The following is a 23,517-nucleotide window of genomic DNA, read 5'->3' as shown; positions in this document are numbered from 1 at the left end:
TCCATCTCTGGTGCATGGGCTTCTCGGTGTGGTGGTTTCTCTTGCTGCAGGGCACGGGGCTCTGGTGCATAGGTTTCAGTAGCTGCAGCTGTGGGCTCTGGGCACTTGGGCTTTGGTAATTGTGGCACAGAAGCTCATTAGTTGTGGCTCGTGGGCTCCAGAGCATGCAGGCTTCAGGAGGTGCGGTGCACGGGCTCAGTTGCTCTGTGGCATGTGGGATCTTCTCCGATCAGGGATGGAACCAGTGTCCCCTGCATTGGCAGGCGGATTCTTACACACTAAGCCACCAGAAAGGCCCAGGTCCCATGAGTTTTGTCTTGTATTAATAAAACAATGAGTGTTGTCTACCCTCCAGTTCTGCAAGGGTCAGGTCATTGATTGCTAACCTCTAGGACACTGTGTAAGAATTCAGGACAAAGACCAGGAGCACTCAGTGCTTGGGGAGAACAGGCAAACAAAATTGGCCCTTAGATATACTTTAGGAAATGTTTTATGAATCTGGATTCTTGCATCCTCCCATACTTAGAAAAGCACTAAAATATCATTAACTGATGCATCTATTTGCCTTAACTAAAAGTAAACTTCTACTAAGATATATGCTGGATTGCACATACTTTGTAGCCAAAATCCCACATATACTGGCCTCTTCCTCCCTACCTCTTCAGAGCATTTCCTCAGAGCTATCTGAGCGGCTGTCTATTAATACTCAGTAAGACACTGACTAAAACTCAACTCTCAGCTGTTACACTGTACATCTTTCTTTAGTCAACAGTCTATATCCTGAATGCTATTGTTTGGCTGTTTTCATGGACCTGTGGAGCATAGCATCCAATTCTACCTCATCTATTGTGTCTTCTTAATATCCTTATCTTACGAGCCTTTGACTCCTTGTCCCAGGTACCTTGTTCCTGACATTGGCTGTACTTTCCTGTGAGGCAGAACTCAGTATGCATGACAGCTTCCTGATGTGATGCAGTACAAAGTGCCCAGAACAACTTGTGGGTTTTTTGATTTTAAAAAAATCTGAAACTACATTTAATAAAGCACTTAGATCTAACTTCTGGTTTGCCGGCAAACAGGTGAAACAAGCTATGTAAACTACTAGGAAGCAATCAGACAAGTCAGAAGAGACCTTTCTACAGGGCAATTGCTTTTTTTTGACAATGAATGTTAAGAAGAACTTGTGGGGGGTGGAGGGGTGGAAAGGAGGATATAATCTGTTGCGGGTACTCAGTCCAGTTAAACTACAGATCTTCCTTATGATGGGGTTACATCCCAATAAACTCATCCTAAGTTGAAAATATCCTAAGTCAAAGTGCCTTTAATATACCTAATCTTAAATGTGCTCAGAACATTTACATTAACCTACAGTTGGGCAAAATCAGCTAACACAGCCTATTTTGTAATATAGTAAAGTATTGCATATGTCATGTAACTTGCTGGCTACTGTACTGAAAGTGAAAAACAGAATGGTTTTAAGTATATGGGTGTTTCCCTCTGTGACTGTGTGGCTGACAGATGTGGCTTGCTGCTGCTGCCCAGCATTACTCTAGATCATCAGAGAGTATTGTTAGCCCAGGAAAAGATCAGTTTGAAGTATGGTCTCTACCGAATGCATATAGCTTTTACACCATCATAGAGTTGAAAAATCCTAAGGTGTACCATCATAAGCAGGGGACCAACGTATGCTATTGTAGAAAGGCAGCCATAGATAATATGTAAACCTGTGGGTGTGGCCTTGTTCCAATAAAACTTTATTTGCAAGTCCAGGCAGCTGGTAAATCAGTTTGATATGAGGAAATAGCCAACCAAAACAACCATCACTCCCACCACTCCCACCATTTTTTGAGAAAAAAATGTATTAGCAAAGATACCACTAGCCTGGATTTTAAAAGACTGTGATTGTTTAGGATGTAAAATGATATTTGTGTCCCAATTGAGAAAAATGTTCAGATGGGCATAATCTCTGATGCCCTCTTCAGATATGGCCAAAGTTAGCAATGGACAGGGAGAACCTCCCATAGGGCAGAGGGAAGGACCACAGATAAAGAACTGCTTCCAGACAGCAGAACAAGAGCCAAATCCAAAGGTGTTCCCTGTCCCCTTAGAAGGGGCACTTCTGTTCATTTGCCAAGCAGTGTTTCAGAATTGCCCCAGTCCTTGTCATCATTATTTGCTGACTGTGTGAAGCAATATCATTGGTCTTTTCAGGTCACAGGTCTCTAGATCAGGAAGAATCAAACTGGACTTAACTGGAGACTATTTGAAACTGGTATGGCTGGGTGACATTGTTAGCTTACCATCTTTGGGGAAAGGCACATCTTTTACATGCAGAAGGGAAATTAATATTTAAGACCAAAGTAGCAGGCTGTGGTAGACTGTATTCTTTTCAGCAAATATCCCTTTGCTTTTTCCTACTCTGAAACTCAGCACTTCTGCTGTGAGAGGTATATACTTTCCTGCCCCAGTGTTGAGCTTGGTCAATGAACCTGGATGGATATAATGTACACTTGCTCTAAGTACAAACTGAATGTGCTTGCATAATTTGACTTGGCCTCATCAGTCATGGCTTCCCTGGTGGCTCAGAGGGTAAAGCGTCTGCCTGCAATGCGGGAGACGCGGGTTTGATCCCTGGGTTGGGAACATCCCCTGGAGAAAGAAATGGCAACCCACTCCAGTATTCTTGCCTGGAGAATCCCATGGACGGAGGAGCCTGGTGAGCTATAGTCCACGGGGTGGCAAAGAGTCGGACACAACTGAGCGACTTCACTTTCACAAGCCATGAGCATGTGTTTCAGATAGTGACTGCTCCCTCAGCCTAGGTCCTAGGATAATCAGCCAAATCATGGATTCAACAGAGAATGTATTTCTTATAAGTCACTGAGATTTGAGGTTTTTATTCAGCATGATTTCCAAGAAACATAACTAATACAATTTCTCTCTCAGAGCTGGGCTTTAAGAGGGAGCACACAACAGGACAATAAAATTTTAGTAAAATGCAGGAAGTTTTTCTGAGGATGGTGATAATCCTTTGAGTTGGGATTCACTAATAAAGGGTGCATCTATGATAACATGTAATGCTCTATCTTTGGATCAGGAAAGTATTTTTCAGAAATTTTTTCTATGAGAAAAATATAACTTCTTTCCTAATTCACATGGACAATTTCCAAGAATACACTGTGGCAAAAAGAGTAACTACATATAAAATTTATGTAGTTATGATTTATCAAATCATAAATTGTGATTTATCAAAAAATGAAGCCAAACTAGAAATATTCCAAAGAAAAGATTTCAGAATTCAAATTTAGGCAAATATCATTTTTGCTATTGATCTAAAGAACAGATTTCAAATACTATTGTCGATTGCAGTGCATCTTTTCAAGTTTAAAGTCTTTCTTAAAATAATGTTGAAAAGACTATTGTCTATAAAATTTATCAATAACTCCAAATTAATAAAGAGCTCAAAGCAGAGTTTTCAAAAAATGAAATTGGATACTATAAAATGCTTCAAGTTCTAATTTTTTAATAAGATAGAATAACATTTACTTTTTTAATAAAAGCGATACATAATAAACATAAAAATACAAAATAAAGTCACAATTTTTCTGTAATCAGAATGTTTTTCTTTTTCTTCTTTTTTCATGATTGAGGTGCTTTATTTGGGTATTTGTTTAAAAATGTGGATGGAGGGGTGAGAGAACTGAGAAAATGGTGGTCAAAAGGTACAAGCTTGCAGTTAGAAGATGAATAAATTTTGGAGATTTAACATACAACATTGTGATTCTAGTTAACAATACTACATTACACACTTCAAAGTCGCTAAGAGGATAATCTTACATATTCTCACCATGATAAAGAAATGATAATTATGTGAGATGTTAGCTAATGGTGGTCAGATCAACAGTGTTGTACATCTTAAACTTACACAGTGCTCTGTATCAATTATATCTCAATTTTTTGGAAATTAAAAAAAAAAATCACTTCTTTGGCTGCACCTGGTCTCAGTTGCCACATGTGGGGTCTTCGGCTGTGGCATGCAGACTCTTCACTGCAACCATGTGGGATCCAGTTCCCTAACCCGGAACTGAACCTGGGCCCCCTTGCCCTGGGAACATGGACCCCCAGCCACTGGACCACCAGGGAAGTCCCCCAATTTTTTTAAAAAGGCAAAAAAAAAAAAAAAAATCTGTAGTGAGTTGAACTAAAATGAGATTTATCTGAATAAAATATAATTGACAGTTGAATAAAAAAAAGATGTGTGTGGATATGCTTTTCCAACTTTCTAATATTTTGTTGACAAACAAATACACAGAAGTATTCCAAATGAGAGCTGGGATTTCCAGGAATGTTGTAGAAAAAAATGTCCATATTCAGTAGAAGGCTGGACTAGATGTCTTTTGGGGCCCTTCCAAGGCTAAGATTTCCATATTTAGACTATGCCAGTCACTTTATTATATTTAAAACAATAGATTCCATGTAACATGTAACTCAAGCTAAAAAAAAATAATTGCAGTATTAGAATCATTCCAAAAACACTGAAAAGCATTTCATTTGAAATTTCTATTTAAATGACATTAAAAACAGAAACAAAAAAAGTCGAACTAGAATTCCTATTAGATCATGGTGAGATTCTTCTCAAGCTGCAGAACAGTTTCCTTGAGGGCAGGATCCTCTGCCCAGTTGACTTTACTCCCCAAAATGAGGTTCTGTAATTTAAGAAAAAAACTGTTTTAAAATTAAAGTTCTCAGTAGTTTTAAAAATTTATCAAGATTTTTAAAAAATCTCTTTCACTTATCAAATATTTACAGAATTATGTGTGAACATTTACTCTGTGATGATGGGAAAAAAATAGCAAATGCATTCTTTTGTCTTTATTTCTACTTTCAATAAGGCTTCAACCTTGATTGCTATAATGCTAGGGAATATTTACAATGTTTATAACAATTTTTCTGCTTTGCTAGTTTTTGTAGATAGTTTTTACCTCTTAAGGAAGGATATTTGCAGTGTTTCCTAAAGGAAAAAGATTACCGTTATGGTTCAGAGTTCATTTTGCATTTCTACACTGAAAAACAAATTGTAAGTAATAGGCATTATTTTGGTAAGAGGTAAAAGAGCTTAATTCTCAGCCCTTGCAAAGTTCCAAGACTTTGACAAAGGTGAAGATTATTTTTGTGGTAGGCAATGGAGGACTGATAAAGGTTATAATTAATGAAAATTCTAGTCATTATTCTTTGAAAAACTGCAGCTCAATGATACTGAATTAATTCAGTTATATATAAAAATATGAAGCCTGAAAATAATAGAATTAATCACTTTTAAAAAGTTCTTTACCACCCCCTTCCTATTTTACATAAATATTACCTGGAACACATTTTGAATAACTGTAGTAATCTGTATCTCTGTCTCCAGGTTTTGTTGTATGGTCTTTATTTTGTCTGAATTTTCCATACTATCCAAATCTTCTTTCTGTTTGTTCTTTTCAGTCTGTATTTCTAACAGCTTTCTTTCTGAAGCTTGTTTTAATTCTATTGGTTAAAAATAAAACAATATACTATATATGACAACTCCTATAAACAAGAATCTTGAAAACATAAAGCAGAACAGTTCCTGACTATTTCAGTCAAGGGAAAATTTTTAATATGTATTTTAGGTTGCAGTTCCATTCTGACATGAAAATTATTTCTCTGGTGGAAAACACCAATATTTTAATTTCGTACTTAGCAATGCCCTCTGTGAGACGTTGAAGTGTGCATGCATGACAATGATACTGTTACAAATGTTTGCCATGGCAACATGTCAGAGGACTTCCTCTGGGTTGCCAAAAAAATAGGTGATATATGTAAGGAAATACTCCCCCTCCCTTAATTTACAAAAATTACATATCAATAAATTTTCAAGGAAAGGTAAGATTCCCTTCTTCAGAGATAAATATCATCAACCATTTTTGTTGTTGTTCCTGAAATATTCTGAGAATTACACTAGAGATCTTCCTTTCATCTTCAGTTGAAAATATCCTAAGTCAAAAATGTCCCTAATCCACCAAACATCACAGCTTAGTCTAGCCTGCCTTAAACATGCTCGGAACCCTTACATTAACCTGCAATTGGGCAAAACCATCTAAGCAAAGCCTGCTTTATAACAATATATTAAATATCTCATGTAATTTATTGAATACTGTACTGAAAGTGAAAAACAATAGTTGTAAGTGTATTGGCTGTTTACTGGTGTGATCATGTGGCTGCTGCTGCTGCCTGGAATCACATGAGAGACTATAACAAGCTCAGGAAAAAAGCAAAATTCAAAATCTGGATTCAGTTTCTACTGAATGCATATCATCGTAAAGTAAAAAAATTGTAAGTCGAAACACCGTAAGTTGGGGACAGACAGTATTTATAAATGGGTATATCTCAGGAGCTCAGTTCCTTGACATGATGTATCAAAAGTAGGTTGGAATGCAATGGAAAAAGAAGCCAAAGGGTGATTAGACAGGTGACCAGGACCACTTCTGACCCTGAGATTACTTACGAGAGGCAAATCTAGGGGCTTCCTTGGTGGCTCAGTGGTAAAGAATCCACCTGCCAATGCAGGAGACAAGAGTTTGATCCCTGATCTGGGAAGATCCCACGTGCCGTGGAAGAAAGTAAGTCCACGTGCCACAAGTATTGAATCTGTGCCCTAGAGCCCAGGTACGGCAACTGCTGAGCCCATCTGCCAAAACTACGGAGGCCCCTGAGCCCTGGAGGCTCTGCTCCACAAAAGAGGCCACAGCAGTGAGAAGCCCTCGCTTGCCACAACTGGAGAAAAGTCTGTGCGGCAGTGAAGGCCCAGCACAGCCAAAAATAATAAAAATAAATGATTTGTTAAAAGGCAAATATACATAATGTTTAAAAATAATAAATCATGCCTATAACTGTCAAATAAAAAAAGAGTAATACAGAATAAAATTATGCCAATTTATAAATAAAAAGCAATGATCGATTATCTCTTGATAAAATAAAAAATTTAATTTTTCTTACGTATATTTTTGTTTTCAAATTCTTTATAGAGAATATGTAGAACTAGCCTTAGTTCTCTCTGAAATAGATTTCAATAAAACATTTCAATAATGTCAATGCAAAAAGCCATCTCATGTTAAGTTAAACTACAGAACCATATGTATCAAGTGGTCATTTAAAAACATAAAATTATGTATGGACTTCCACAGGAATCTGCCTGCCATGCAGGGGACATGGGTTCGAGCCCTGGTCTGGGAGGATCCACATGTTGTGGAGCAACTAAGCCCTAGTGCCCCCAGTACTGAGCCTGGGTGCTGCAGCTACTGAAGCGTCCACACCTAGAGCCTATGCTCCACAACCAGAGAAGCCACCACAATAAGAAGCGAAGTGCTGCAGCCAAGAATATAGCCTCTGCTCACCACCATTAGGGAAAAGTCCTCGCAAAGCAGCAAAGACCCAGTGCAGCCAAAAAATAAAATAAATAAGTAATTTAAAAAATTATAAATATAAATGTTTATGTGGGTGTGGAAAAAGGCCTGAAGTGATGTATATCTAATTGTGGTCACACAAGAAAGAGGTATGGCTTTCACATTATACTTTTCTGTATTACTTGATATTTTCCCCCCACTGAGAATGTATTAATTTTTGTGATTCAAAGTTCTGAAACAGTGGATCAAGCAAGATGCACTTTATATATTCATTAAATTGCCACGTCCAAAATTTTAAGAAAATTTGAAAATTAAAAAAGTTTTCACTGATTGGGAGAGCTTCAAATTGAGTGAAAAATGTGTTCTCGGACAAAAGAGCCAAAAAGTGTTCTACATACGCAATCTCTTCTTTCTAACATCAAGCAATTTTTCCTCCAAATCCCGCGTTTCCTGTTATTAGAAATAAAAAGATTAAGGCACATAACCTAAGAACACACCTATAATATTTAAATCATTGAATTTTATCTATTCATATTTTCCAGAGCTTCAGTTTTCAATTCCTCTATTTTTACACAAAAAAGGGAAGGAAAGAGTAGCTTAAATGATTAAGTAGATAATTAGTCAGAAATAATGGAACTATGAAAAGAGGGAAAACTTAAGGATACTGAATTCCAACCATACCCGTCTTTGGGCAATCCTATTTAGTCACATACAGTTACTAGCAAGAATGTGTTACTGAAATCATGAGAATGCATAAGCAGCTTTATGTTCAGAATTACCTGCTGTGATTTCATTATTAATTTATTCAGATTTAATATTTGTTTCATGTTATCCATGAGCACACTGAAAAGGAATAAAAAATATGATTTATTAAGTTTAAAATTTTTCATTAATTAAGAAATCAGTTAGTATATATATACTTTCATTATATCCACTGTACACTTCAATATAGTCATTGTTTAACAAAATAAGTCTATAAAAGTTTGGTGTAAACTGAATTTCTGATGCATTTCCCTAGAAAAATTTTTGCTCATAGACAACAAAGAATATCAAATTTAAGCATGCAGGAACATTTCTTATTTTTTTCTTGGCCATACCCCATAGCATGCAGGATCTTAGTTCCCTAACCAAGGATTGAACCAGTGTCTTCTGCAGTGGAAACACAGGAGTCTTAACCACTGGACTGCAAAGGAAGTCCCCAGGAACATTTCTAAAAATCTCATACAATAACTTGCTAATACATAGGTTTTTTTGGAAACGGACTTTAGGATTTTTTAAAAATTAATTAATTTGGCTGTGCTGAGTCTTCGTTTCGGTACACAGGATCCTCCATCTTCATTGCAGCATGTGGGACCTTTAGTTGAGGCACGTGGGATCTAGGTCCCTGACTAAGGATCAAACTCGGGCCCCCTGCATTGGGAGTGCAAATTCTTAGTCACTGTTCCACTAGGGAAGTCCCCAGATGTTAGTTTTTAGACCAGTTTTAGATTCAGGGCAACACCAAGTGGAAGGGAAGCCCATACACCCTCTGGCCCCACACTGGCACAGCCTCCCCCACCAGAGTGGCCCATTTGTTACAAATGATGAACCTACACTGACACATCATTACCATCCAAAGTCCAGAGTTTACATGAAGGTTCACTCTTGGTGTTGTACATTCTATGCATTTTGACAAATGTATAATGACATGTATCTATATCAGACAGAATAGTTTCACTGAATAAACTGCTTTTATTCCGCATTCCTTCAACAAGTATTTCTGAGAGACTACCTCATGTCAAGATTGTACCAGGCACCAAGATTATAAAATAGAATAAAACACAGTACCTGTTTTCAAAGAGGAAAGAATCTTATGGGGAAAAAAATAAATCCACAACCATCGTTACGACTTCATTAGACTCAGTAATGAATATGAACCCTTGTAAGAGTTGTGGAAAGAACAGAACAAGGAAACCCTGAGTCTTAAAGGATGTAAAAGTACAGTTGATCCTTGAACAATGCAGCTAGAGTGGGTGGTTAGAGTTACCAACTGTCCACACAGTCCACAGCACTGCTCCCTCTGCCTCAAAAACAAAGGAATTAAATGACTCACCCAAGGACAGAAAGCTGAAACAGTCTGGATCAAACCCTAGTTCACTGATTCCACATACTGTGACCTCTAAATAAATACCAACTTTCCCCCATACTTAAAGATCTGTAAAATGAAAATATAGGTACTATATTTATTGGAAAAAAACACACACAAAACACCTGCATAAAAGTGGACTCAAGCAGTTCAAACCCATGCTGTTCAAGGGTCAAGTGTAAGTATGAAGAATACCTAACAAGCAGTTTGGTACAGCCGGAGTAAAAGGGTAGAAATAAGACTGGGCAAGAAGAGTGGTTCTCATATTTCCTAGTGCCACCTTCCTTTGGGAGGCTTGTTATATGTGGATTGCCAGCTTTCTGTCTTAGGATCGGATTATAGATGAACTTGAATGCCAGAGTCTTTATTTTATATCCCTTGGCAAATTATATAAGTTGCTCATTTCTGCCCATGAAAAATGAGGAGTATATTTCCTATTTCATTGGGTTATTGTTGGCTTAAATGAGATAGCATTGTTCCTGTCTTACAGTAAGTATCAAACAAAAGTTAACTTTCAAAAGCTTCCTTCAAAATTTGAGATCATCCGGGTAAACCTCCATTGATTCTCAGGGTCCCCATCCATTTGGAACAGGATGTCAGTGGGACTACAAAGTTTGTAATGATGAGAAGAGCCCACTCTTCTTACTTCCCAGATAAAGGTGGTCAACAGTGACAGATAATTAAAAAAAAAAAATTATGGAACTAATCATTATACGAACTCCCTTACTGCCATCCTTACCAAATCCAGAAAACATAAAATAAAACAAACAAAAAAAAGATACCTAGTCTTGATGTCAGTCTTCTCCAGATGTTTTTTAAGCGCAGTTGAAAGTTGCATCCTATAGAGGAAAAAACTCCATTATAAAACATGGATAACACTTATGGTACAGTGAAAATTTAAAAATACAACAAAGATTGATTTCTGTTTAAATGTAACATAAAACAAAAGTAGGTTTTTAAATAGTATTATATGGGAAATAATTTGGTAAGTCAGTCATCGAAACACCAAGTAACACCAAGAGGGATGGGGCTGTTATATGTGGTTGTGCACGGCCAGGCAGAAGGGCTGAGCTGGCCTGACACCCTGTCTGAACTTGCTCTCCAGACCATCCACCTAGGTGCAGGGCTGGGAGGAAGCAGTAAGGCCTTACAAAATGTAATGTACAATATGATAAAATACAATTAACCTTGCTATAAGTTACATATGAAAGTTAAGAGAATAAGTCTAAGAATTCTCACCACAAGAAAAACATTTTTTTTTCCTATTTTTATTTTTTTTTTATTTTTATTTATTTTTTTAAACATTTATTTTTATTTATTTGGCTGCATAGAATCTTAGTTGTGGCATGTGGGATCTAGTTCCCTGACCAGGGATCAAACCCAGCCCACCTGTATCAGGAGTGCAGAGTCTTAGCCACTGGACTACCAGGGAGTTCCCTTTTCCTATTTTTTAAATTTTGTATCTATATGAGATGGTTGATGTTCACTAAACCTACTGTGATGATCATTTCAGGATGCATGTAAGTCAAAACACGCTCTACACCTTAAACTTATACAGTTTTTGTTTAGCCATTAAGTTGTGTCCGACTCTTTTGTGACCCCATGGACTGCAGCCTGCCAGGCTCCTCTGTCCATGAGATTTTCCAGGCAAGAATACTGGAGTGGGTTACCATTTCCTTTCTCCAGGGGATCTTCCTGACCCAGGGATCAAACCCATGTCTCCTGCATTTGCACGCGGATTCTTTGCCACTGAGCTGCCAGGGAAGCCCAAACTTATACACTGCTGTATGTCAATTATATCTCAATAAAACTGGAAGAAAAAAAGGCATACAGATCAGCAGGCTCAAATTAGGTAGAGTTAGGGAATACAAAGCCATACTTGACTATAAACTTAAAAATATGTCTATGTATAAGCAAGCACTGTAATTTGTTTTTAAATTCAATAGCTAGTAAATAAGTAATAATGAAAAGGCAATAAGCTCAGCAATATTAGTCATTTCATTAAAGGGGATATCTTAATAGCTCTGATCTTAGTAAAAAAATATCATCTATATAATGAGCCAGCACATTAGATGAGGGAAAAAAGCTCACTGCTAGAAGTAATTAAAAGGACTTTAACTATTTTCAATTAAATGTAAATAAATGTATCTGGAAAGGTCAGAAATACAAGGGAAAAACCATTAGAGTCATTCACTGAATTGAAATTATTAATTCAGATCATAAGTCTATAATAGAGACTACGTTTGTCTTATTGACAGCTGTATACCAGCATCCAGCACAAAGAGCCAACAGAGTAAGCACTTAAATATTTGCTGAATGAAAAAATATACATGCAAAGTCTAAAATTAAAAATATATTTAATCACCAGCCCAGGTTGGGTGCATGAGACAAGTGCTCGGGCCTGGTGCACTGGGAAGACCCAGAGGGATCGGGTGGAGAGGGAGGTGGGAGGGGGGACCGGGATGGGGAATACATGTAAATCCATGGCTAATTCATTTCAATGTATGACAAAAACCACTGCAATGATGTAAAGTAATTAGCCTCCAACTAATAAAAATAAATGAAAAAAAATATATATATATATATTTAAACTCAGTGACAATTCCTTTACTCCATTAAGAGTTACTGGGGTAAATATGAGACTTCCCTGGTGGCCCAGTAGCTAAGACTCCCAATGCAGTGGCCTGGGTTCAATCCTGTCTGGGGAACTAAATCCCATATGCTGCAACTAAGGATTCCTCTTGCCACAACTAAGACCCAGCACAACCAAAAATAAATCGTACAATCCTTTCAAACACCAAATGTGATTTAACCTCACACTTCTATTGTCTTGATTGACATTTCCTTATTAACCCTGTCTTATGTAACTTCTTCAAATGAAAACATTAATGATGTAACTTTTCTCTCAGGGCTCAAAATTTGTGGGACCATCAACTAATCATCATTTTGATTAATTCAGACTAGTGGTAAAGAACCCACCTGCCAAAGCAGGAGACATAAGAGACTCCAGTTCAACCCCTGGCTTGAGAAGATCCCCTGAGGCGGGCATGGCAACTTGCTCCAGTATTCTTGCCTGGAGAATCCCATGGACAGAGGAGCCTGGTGGGCTACAGTCCATAGGGTTGCAAAGAGCTGGACATGACAGAAGCGACTTAGTACACACACACCCCACCTTGAGGAATGCCCATTTTGCATACTTAAAAGGTAATAATTACCTGTCTAATGCAAGCTTTTTCATTTCAAAAGCAATTTTTGCCTCTTCAACTTCATTTTCTAGTTCTTCAATTTTACTGCCAAAGAAGCATGAACCAAAGAATGTCAGCAATATCAGATAAAGTAACTGCTGGAATAAAGGTATAAAGTAAATCTCTGAAGAAAGTAAAATGCCTGTTATCTAAATAATAGTATTCTATAGGATCCCACACTGACACATTTACAGATTTGGTAACCTGATTCCCACTGAGTTACTTTGATAAATATCTTATTAAAGTGGGATAGATGCCGAGAGTGCTAATGTGGTAAATCACTCATGTGCATGTAACTCTACATCCCACATCAATAACGTCTCAATATGTGCATGAAAAATTACTTGGAAAAACAAAGAAAGGAAAAAGAAAGACAATATTATAAGATGGATAATATTATTAAATCTGTAAAAAACACAACTAAAATTTTAAATATGACATACGCTTCAATTTGCTTTTCCTGCATGATTTGTTCTGGAGTTTTTTCTTCATCTACAAATAAATAAATTTCTGAAGTTAGAAATATTTTACAAAAGCATTGTCCAACAAAAATATAATGTGAGCCACAAATGCAAACCAAATGCGTAATTTTAAATTTCTAGTTTCCACATTACAAAAGTAAAGAAACAAGTGAAATTAATTTTAATAAAGCTTATTTAACCCAGTAGATCCAAAGTATTGTCACTTTAACATGTAAGCAATTTGGAATTACTGTTGAAATAGTTCACAATCTTTTCTTCTGTTCGTATTTTACATGTAGTCCTTCTCAATGAGGAATGACCATATTTCAAGTGTTCAATGGTCACCTGGAGCTAGTGACTATCATATTAGACAGCACAGATTAGAATGACAGAAAAAGAGAGTAAAAAAATCGAGACCAATGGAATAAAATAAAAACTATGTCTATACATAAAAAATTTTAAATATATGTAAAATTACATCCAAAAACAAAATAATTAAGGATAAATTTAACAAAATACATGTATGTATGACCTCTCCACTAAACAGTAACAGATAGTAAAATGGAAAGATGCACTACCCACATGACCTGGGAGCATCACGGCCAATATAACAACTGCCAAAATAATGAATTCACCTGCACCGATCTGTGTGCTCTGTCGTGCCTGGTTGCTCAGTCGGGTCTGACTCTTTGTGACCCCATGGACTGCAGCCCACCAGGGTCCTCCACAGGGATTCTCCAGGCAAAAATACGAGAGCGTGTTGCCATGCCCTCCTCCAGGGGATCTTCCCAACCCAGGGATTTAACCCATGCCTCCTGCATTGCAGGCGGAGTCTTTACCATCTGAGCCACCAGGGAAGCCCCAGAATACTGGAGCGGGTGGCCTGTCCCTTCTCCAGGGGGTCTTCCCGACCCAGGGATCGAACGGGGGCCTTCTGCACTGCAGGTGGATTCTTTACCAGCTGAGCTACCACAGTCCCACTCAAAATTCCAGAAACTGACAAGCTGATTTTAAAATGCATATAGAAAAATAAAGGACCAAGAAAAGTCAAAACAATTTTGACAAAGAATGAACTTGAAGGACTTATAGCAGCTGATAATTAAGACTTACTATAAAGCTACAGTAATCCAAACAGTGTGGTACCATTGTAAAGATAGACAAATTACTCAAAGGAACAGAAGAAAAAGTCCAGAAACAGACCTACACATATACAATGGATAAAGAAGTCTTTTCAATAAATGTCAGAAAAACTGAATTTACACATGGAAGAAAAATGAACCTTGACCCTTACTTAGCTCACACTATACACAAAACTTAACCCAAAATGAATCACAGTACTGAATGTTAAACTTAAAACTTTAAGACTTCTAGAACAAACATAGGAGAAAATCTTTGCAACCTTGAAGTAGTTAGTTTCTTAGACAGAACTCATAAACCACAAACCACAAAAGAAAAACAGTGAAAAACAACACTTCATAAAAATTAATGCCTTCTGCTCCTGAAAAGACAGTTAAGAAAATAAAAAAGCAACAAACTAGGAGAATATTTGTCATATATATATGTATATACATATATATGTACACACACACACACACATTTATTCATCTGAAACAGGACTGTATTTTTTGAAAGAAGTGAATGTTTAAGAGAATATATAATATATTCATTTTTAATTAAAACTCAAACTCAGTAAGACTAACAGTCTAACTAAAAATGGGCAAAGATTTGAAAGGACACTTCAAAAAAGTAAACTACCAATAAGACATGAAAAGATGATCAACAACATTAGTTATTAGGGAAATATAAATTAAAACCACATAAAATATATTACTATATACTTACTAGAATGGCTAAAATTCTAAAAGACTGAGAGTACAAAGTTTTGGAGAGGATATTGAGTAACTGGAAATCTCATACACTGCTGGGGAGGAATCTGCCATAATGGTATAATTATTTTAGCAGTTTGGTAGTTTCTTAAAAAGTTAAACATACACTTACCATATCACCTTGAAATTTCACTTTTGGGTATTTAACGAAGAGAAATGAAAGCAAATGTTCACAAAAAGATATACAAATGACAACTGTCCATGCAGCTTTATTTATGAAGGGCAAACACTGCAAACAATTCAGATGTTCATCAACAGGTAAATGGGTTAACGAACTGTGGTGCAGTCATCATAAAACGTACTTCACAATAAAAAGGAATGAATTACTGAAACAAAAGAGCATGGATGAATCACAAAAATGCTACACTGTGCAAAAGTAGCCAGACACTTTGGGAGTGACTACAAACAGGTTTGGGGTTTCTTTATAGAGTAATGCAAATGTTCTGCAATTAGATAGTGGTAATGGTTACACAACATTGTAAATAATACTAAAAGTTACTGAATTGTACATTTTAAAATGGTGAATTTTGTTGCATGAATTAAGTCACAAAAGAAGGATGTTGGGAAGAAAAACAAAACCACCATATAAATACATTTATACTAAATTCTAGAACAGTACTGTCCAAAAGCACTGTTCTGTGATAAATGAAATGCTTATATCTGCAGTGTCCAGTATGGTAACCACCAGTCACACTGTGCTGAAGCATTTGATATGTGAGTAGTACAACTAAAGAAAAACCAAAGTGAAACTAGTTAGTTGTACTCGGAGGAGGCAATGGCGACCCACTCCAGTACTCTTGCCTGGAGAATCCCATGGACAGAGGAGCCTGGTAGGCTGCAGTCCATGAGGTCACAAAGAGTCAGACACGACTGAGCGACTTCACTTTCACTTTTCACTTTCATGCATTGGAGAAGGAAATGGCAACCCACTCCAGTGTTCTTGCCTGGAGAATCCCAGGGACGGGGGAGCCTGGTGGGCTGCTGTCTATGGGGTCGCAAAGAGTCAGACACGACTGAAGTGACACAGCAGCAGTTAGCTGTACTAGTCACATATCAAATAAGTTCATCTTCTAAGTCTGTGAGTCTCTTTCTGTAGAAATGTTTACATCTTTGATTTTAGTGGTGATCTTGATTAAAGAGATGTAATATTTGTCAAAACTCATCAAATTGGGCTTCCCTGGTGATCCAGTGGTTAAGAATCCACCTTGTAAGGCAAGGGATACTGGTCTGAACCCTGGTTCGAGAGGATCCCACATGTAGAGCAGCTAAACCTGTGTGCCACAATTATTGAGCCTATGCTCGAGAGCCCAGGAGCCACAACTACTGAGCCCACGTGCTGCAACTACTGGAGCCCGTGCGCCTAGAATCCATGCTCTGAAACCAGAAAAGCCACTGCAATGAGAAGCTTGCACACCACGACTAGAGACTAGCCCCCACTTGCCACAACTTGAGAAAGCCAGCGTGTAGCAACAAAGACTCACCACGGCCAAAAAATAAAATAAATACAACTTTAAAACAACATCAACAACAAAAAACTCATCAAATTATACCCTTAAAATAGATGCACTTATTATAAAAAAAAATCCTTCAAGCAATAAAGTCTCAGTATTTTTTAATGGTAAACACTAATCAATTTTAGATACATTATCTTCTCTTCAGAACTAAAACCTAACTTCTTATGTGTGTGTTAGTGGCTCAGTCATGTCCCATTATTTTTGACCCTATGGACTGTAGCCCTCTGTCCATGGAATGCTCCAGTCAAGAATACTGGAGTGGGTTGCCATTCCCTTCTCCATGGGATCTTCCCAACCTAGGGTTCGAACCCAGGTCTCCTGCATTGCAGGCAGATTCTTTACCATCTGAGCCACCAGGAAGCCTGGGCTGTAACAAACCGTCCTCTCCTTTAGCTGTAGAAATTCTAGAGTGTAGACTATTCAATCGACTCAAGTTTTCAGATGTCACAACTCCTTTAAAATTAGCTATACAGGGCAAAGAAGAACGGCATGAGGAGGAAGATTCTTATCACTTGGATTTTAGCTCTAAGGTCATCTTCTTGAAGAATCCATCTCTGATTACTGTATCTAAAGTTGCCCTTCCCTCTTATACCATTACTTCCTTCATCACATTTATCTCACCTCGTAATTATCTCAAGTCTCTTTGCTTACCTGCTTTGCTACATAGAATTTAAGTTCCATGAGGATAAAGTCAGCCTTATTCAACACTATATCTCTATTCCTAGCATCCATTCATTCAACTATGATTGCATGATTACCACTAGAGATAATTCCTCAATGGTTCAAATTTTGAATAGCTTTCCCCCTACAACTCATCGTCTAAGATCAGTTATACTTTTTTAATATATTATGTGGGCTCTCATGCCAGAAAAAGCATTAGACAAGTCTTACTTCTCATCTCTAATATAAATATAGTTTGTTTAATACAAGGAACACAGGCTTTGGAAAGAAGGACACCATTAATTCCTCCAGGGGAAGGACAGTGACCTACTGATCATCTTTGCGGTAAGCATTTTTTAATTGAATTATATTTGATTTACAATGTTTTGTTAGTTTCAGGTATATAGCAAAGTGATTGTTATACATATATACTTACATATATATAAATATAAGTACTTTATAGATAATATATATTCTTACATAGGCCTTATTGATGTTACAAAAGGGACATGACTTTAGAGGCAGTAAGGTCTGATTCATTTCCTAACTCCAATGCTTACTAGCTATAATAAGCAGAAGAGAGGCTGGGGGCCCTTTTTTTTTTAAGGTTTTGTTTTCTTTTGTTCTGTTTTGTGCATAAGATAACTTTAGACACCCTAGAATGGGGATGGAAAACACACCAGAAATGCCTTCTGATCTATGGCCTTAAAGTGAGCTTGAACAGAGCACAAAAATCATATAGGTTCAAACATGGACACAGGGAAGTAACTAAAACATCTATGAGGTGCCTAGGCTTTTACACAATTCTTGATTCAACACAGTGTACTATTTGGTTTTATTCTGTAAGTTTATTTCATAGAGAAAGAAAAAGTAACCAAAATCTATCTTTGTGACCCAAGGGCTTAAAATAAATCAGGTGGCATTAGGTGGTTATTACTTAAGAAGACTAAACCCATCATTTAACTACTCTCTTGGCCCTGAGATTTTTGGATTAACAATTGTAAAAGATAAATTAAAAATTTTTATATGGAATTGAAAATTGTCAATCATACTTTTATGTCTATCTCCTTTCTGCTTTCATGTCATTAATCTAGTATTTCTCAAAGTATAGGTCTCAGACCCCTTGTTCAACAATCATCTAATCTCCTAACTTAATGTTCAAAGTGTTGATGGTAGCTAGGCCCACAGGAATTTCCAACAATAGAACTTAATTTTCTTGAATTCCTAACACCCCCTCTTCCTTAGAAAATAATTGTAAAATTGATCTGTTCCCTGGAGTACTGTTCATCATCAAACTCACAAAATCTTATTTGAACATGAAAATCCTTACTTGCATCAACCATTGCCTTATATTCCAAGAGTTGTTGTTTGGTCTGTGCTCTTAGCCTGAAAACAGATAGAGAAGAGAGTTATATAATTATTGAGGTTTTATTCATTACTATATGATAAATCAACTCATCTTTGTTGAAATCTGATGGAACAAAATGAGTATAAATAAACAGCATTAAAATCTTCCAGGGACTTCCCTGGTGGTCCAGCAGTTAAGATTTAGTGCTCCTGATGCAGGGGGCCCAGGTTCAATCCTTGGTTGGGAAACTAGATCCCACATGCTGCAAAGAAAGCTCCCTCCCACACACGACAACTGAGACTTGGCACAGCTAAATAAGTAAATATATATTTTTAAAAAAATCTTCCAGGTTGGCCTCATTTTATTTAAAATAGGCTTACAAGATGTTATGCCTCAGAAAAATACACAAAATGAAATACAGTAGGAAAACAGCTTCTGTAAGAAAAAGTTAAAATTTTGATTTTTAAATTTATTTTTAATGGGTCACACTGAAATAAAGCTTAAAGACTACACAAAGAAATAGATCAAAGTGGTAAACCCCCAAACACAGTAATGAGTTACAAACAGATTGAAACATTCTTAAGAGATACAGAAAAATACCAAAGATACTAATCCTTGGATAAATAAGTAATTTATGTAGTTTCTTAGTCATCCAATGACTCTACTTACTTAAAAATCATACAAAAAAATGGGTAGAAGAGCTATGGGTAAAATGATAACTACTTATTAGATGTTTCACATTTACCTGGTAGCTCCCCAGTTCTGTTTGTTTTGTGACTCTGAGATCTAGTTAAGTAGCTAAGGAACATCAGACAAAATTTTAAAGCTTTGCAGCGTTCAGTTCCCTGTTTTAAAATTCCAAATGAAAAGAGCAATTTCTTAAGAGTTTAGTAAGACAGCATTTTATGAACACACTGAAACAATCATTCATTTTTAGCTGAGACGGAAAAGGAGATGCTATATCTTTAATATTTTATTATTTCATGTTGTAGGTAGAAAGGGATTTTTAATTTATTCATTTTTTAGAAGTGTTTCAAAGACTTTTACACAAAAGAATGTCTGTCTTTCCACATCAGTGAGTAGTAGTGTTCATCAGAATCTTCTGAGAACAAAAAGATGAAGGCAAGCCCATACACTTGGTCAGATGTCAAAGGAATGGGAAGTGGGCTATTATGTCACCCCTGGAGCTCCTGCTGCCTTTTTTACTAAACGCTGTTCACCAGTTGAGTCGGGTGGACTTTTGTGAGAGAATAGTGTTTGGTGGCCAGGACCTCTTTGGGGCATTTCTTCCTAAGTGTAATACACAACAGATGGGAATAGGGGAAAGTAATACAGGAAAGCTACTCGTTTCAGTTCAGGAGTTGACGAAGCCCATATATGCATTCCAGAAACCCATGGGATCTTCTAGCTGTGAACAGTGGCTACTACGGTCATCTGGAATGGACCCTGGACTATATGGGCACTTTCCTGTATAGCTCCGAGAACTCTGGATAGGAATTCACCAGATCCAATGGCCCACAGGAAAAATGAAAGGGAATAGTTAAAAGGAAAGAACTCCCGCTCGTGTCTTCTGAACTTCTTCCTGTATATGTTGTAAAAGACGATCGATAACTAAATCCCCATCACTGCTGCTATCTCTGCCCACAGGTCCCACAGCTCACTCTCAGGGGGTTGGTTGTATGGCCCAAAGACTGGGGTGAGACTTTGAGAGAATACAAAGAAGTTCATCAGTCACGTGAGGATGAGTGGCAGCATGCCTCCACCCTTGAGAAAATTTTGAAGGAAAGGATGGTGAGTCTTGGTAAATATAACTCCATTTGACAGACTCTTTATGGTAAGTCAGCCAGATCAATTCCACTTGAACCCACAGAGCACAGTATCTCCATAATCATGAGACAAAGGCTGATCCTGTGGTTCTGGAGCTCCAGAGGCTGCCAAAATGCCTCCAAGAAGCTGACCTGCCCCCAAATGGAATAGTTTGGGCTCTGGTTGTCAGTGAAGCCAAAGCCAAAGAAATTAAGAGCAATCACTTGATGAAATCTGAGGGTAAGAACTATCCAAGTCTTGTACCAATCAGAGCTGGATGTTGGAAAGTCATGTAAAAGCATGATTATCTGGAGACTTCCAACCATACCCACAGAGTCTTTAATAGAAGATGTTCAGTCCCTTGTAGGTGAAAAATTTGCCTAGCAACTTTCACGAGTGAGGAGCAAGGGGAAAACTGTGGGAGTGGGGAAGAAAGGGTAAGACCTGGGCTATAAGATTCCACGTTTGGAGGAACCTGTTGTGCATTTGTAGGGGGGTAATTTTGAAGGTGGGGTTGTGAGGTTTGTAAGGTGAGGCCTTTCAAAGCAGTGATGAAGTTGAAATACATCCAGTTACAAAGCTTATTTTTTTTAAAAATTCCCTTGTTATGATTTAGGTCTGCAAATTTTTTTCTGTAAAGGACTAGAAAGTAAATATTTAGGCTTTGTGAGTCCTATAGTATCTACTGTGGGTTTCCCTGGTGACTCAGATGATAAAGAATCTGCCTGTCAAAGCAGGAGACCCAGGTTTGATCCCTGGGTTGTGAAGACTTCTGGAGAAGGGAATGGCTACTCATTCCAGTATTCTTCCCTGGAGAATTCCATGGACAGAGGAGCCTGGCAGACTACAGTCCATAGGGTTACAAAGAGTCAGACACAATTTAACAATTTTCACTCACTTTCACTCATGGTATCTGCTTTAACTACTCAACTCAGTCCTTGCAAGTTGTGTTTCAATAAAATGTTACATAAGGAGACTGAAATTTAATTTCATATAATTTTCACCTGTTATTAACATTCTTGTAACTTTCCCCCAACCATTTAAACACATGAAAACTAGTCTTAGCTTGAGGGGTCACACAGAAAGAAAGAGTAGGATGGATATGGCCCAGGACCATAGTTGCCCACTGGAGTAGAAGTCTGATGTCCTTTCTCATTAAGTCTTTTCCTTAGCAACGTACAGACATTGCTTCCTGGTAGAAAATACAAAACACGCAGCTTCTGGATTGAAAAGGGTCATGGCTATAACAGAGAAGGGCAGAGAAACCTCCCTCCAGTATAAATCTGGGCTTGGACGCAACCCACAAAGGGCTTGAAAATCAGGACGGCAGGGCATGAGTGGGTAAGACAGGCGATGTTAATTATAGCTCCGTAGGCCCTTTGCTAAACGCTGACCCTATAATATCTTTTAATTCCCACAGCAACTTAGCTAGGAAGCTGTCATTTTTCCTCTCTTTTCCAAGACGAAGAAAGGGGCTTAAGGAGCTTAAGTGAATGCTCCAGTCACCAGCCATTAAGCGATCGACACTTAATTCGAACCCTAGACATTTTCGGCAGAGAGGGGAGCTCATGGCCAAGACGCCCACTTGGCTCCCGCCGCGTCGGTCGGAGGGAACAACCTGAGCAGCAGGGTCATGCGGTCCTCCGGACGCGCCCCCTGGGCGCCGGCGACCTGCGGCGGCCCGCCTTCCCCTCCGGAGTCCGCAGGCTTGGTGACGGCTTGCTCCTCGGACTGCGTCTCCATTCCGGGCGCGAAGAGCTACCACGCAGGACCGGCGACCTCTGCCACAGAAGGGGCCGCTTTTCCCGCCACGAAATTGATACCCGGAACCAGCCGGAGGGTCTTCGCGCGCGGTCACACCCCTTCCGCCTCATGGCCCCGCCCTCTGGTTGCCATGGTTGCTGCTGTCCCTTCTTTTATTCCGGCTCTAGTAATTAAAGTTGATGTTCAGCCGTCCAGTAGTGTCCGACTCTTTGCGATCCCATGGACTGCAGAACCATGGACCTAGCACTGCAGCTAGGCCTTCCTGTTCCCCACCGTCTCCCAGAGTTTGCCCAAGTTCAAGTTCATTGCATGGGTAATGCCATCCAGCCTTCTCATCCTCTGGTGCCCCTCTTCTTCTGCCCTCAGCCTTTCCCAGCATCTGGGACTTTTCCAATGAGTCGACGTTCGCATCGCATGGCCTTGGGCTTCCCTATGTCTCAGCCGGTAAAGAGTCCTCCTGCAATGCGGGATTCCCTGGATCTCTGGCTTGGGAAGATCCACTGGAGAAGGGAAAGGCTACCCACTCCAGTATTCTGGCCTGGAGAATTCCATGGACTGTATAGTCCGTGGGGTCGCAAAGAGTCGGACACGACTGAGCGACTTTCACTTTCCACTTTCAGCTTCACCATCAGTATTTCCAGTGCATATTCAGGGTTGATCTCCCTTAAAATTGACTGGTTTGACCTTCTTCCTGCCCAAGAGAATTTCATGAGTCTTCTCCAGCACCACAGTTTGAAGGCATCAATTACAGACCACTAGTAAAAGTTCGAAGCACTTTAATTAAGCGTCAGCTCTGTCGAGTTGGGCTAAGCGCTATGCTGCAGCCATTTGGGGGCACTCAGGCTTGTGGCACCGCGACCTGGAGGGGAGAACCCCGACATCAACGCTCTTTCAGCCTTTGAGCTGGGATAGCGATTCTTGACCCATTTTAGCATTCTTCTTCCATCTGCTGCTTTGGAAGATGGGTGTGCAGGGCAAACAGAGATAATAAGCATTGGAGAGTTTTGTTCTGAGCTCATTAAGTCCAGGCCCCTCATTTGGCAGAGAAACCAGAGGCCCAAGTTCAGAGATACCCACTACCCTCTAGGAGGCAGTGTGCAGACTTTCAGTGTGAAATTCATCTTTTTGGAAATTGGAACTTTTTATTTCACTTTTTTGCGAGGGGAGGCGGTTGATCCCTGGTTAAATAACTAAGATTCCACATGCTGCAACAGGTTTGCATGCCCCCGAGTGTCAGTTTTTTGATCTGACAGAGTACAATCGAGCTTTCTCAGCTGAATTTCA

General features: G+C 38.6%; 1 protein-coding gene and 1 pseudogene across 1 annotated transcript; both read right to left on the bottom strand.

Annotated features, from left to right (window-relative positions):
- Window positions 1-2,866: 2,866 nt before the first annotated feature.
- On the bottom strand, window positions 2,867-22,327 carry CENPH (centromere protein H). The gene is made up of 9 exons (XM_020890001.2): window positions 22,088-22,327; window positions 18,646-18,701; window positions 13,238-13,286; window positions 12,765-12,839; window positions 10,332-10,388; window positions 8,204-8,267; window positions 7,823-7,874; window positions 5,363-5,526; window positions 2,867-4,706 (listed from the first exon to the last, which is right to left on the bottom strand). Exons 1-9 carry the CDS (start codon window positions 22,210-22,212, stop codon window positions 4,614-4,616), a joined length of 735 nt encoding a protein of 244 aa, XP_020745660.2. The 5' UTR covers window positions 22,213-22,327; the 3' UTR covers window positions 2,867-4,613.
- On the bottom strand, window positions 18,646-21,708 carry LOC139038168 (mesoderm-specific transcript homolog protein pseudogene; annotated as a pseudogene).
- Window positions 22,328-23,517: the final 1,190 nt, after the last annotated feature.

Source organism: Odocoileus virginianus, chromosome 14 (assembly GCF_023699985.2).
Source record: "Odocoileus virginianus isolate 20LAN1187 ecotype Illinois chromosome 14, Ovbor_1.2, whole genome shotgun sequence".
Lineage (NCBI taxonomy): Eukaryota > Metazoa > Chordata > Mammalia > Artiodactyla > Cervidae > Odocoileus > Odocoileus virginianus.
This window is presented reverse-complemented; position numbering and strand designations above follow the sequence as displayed.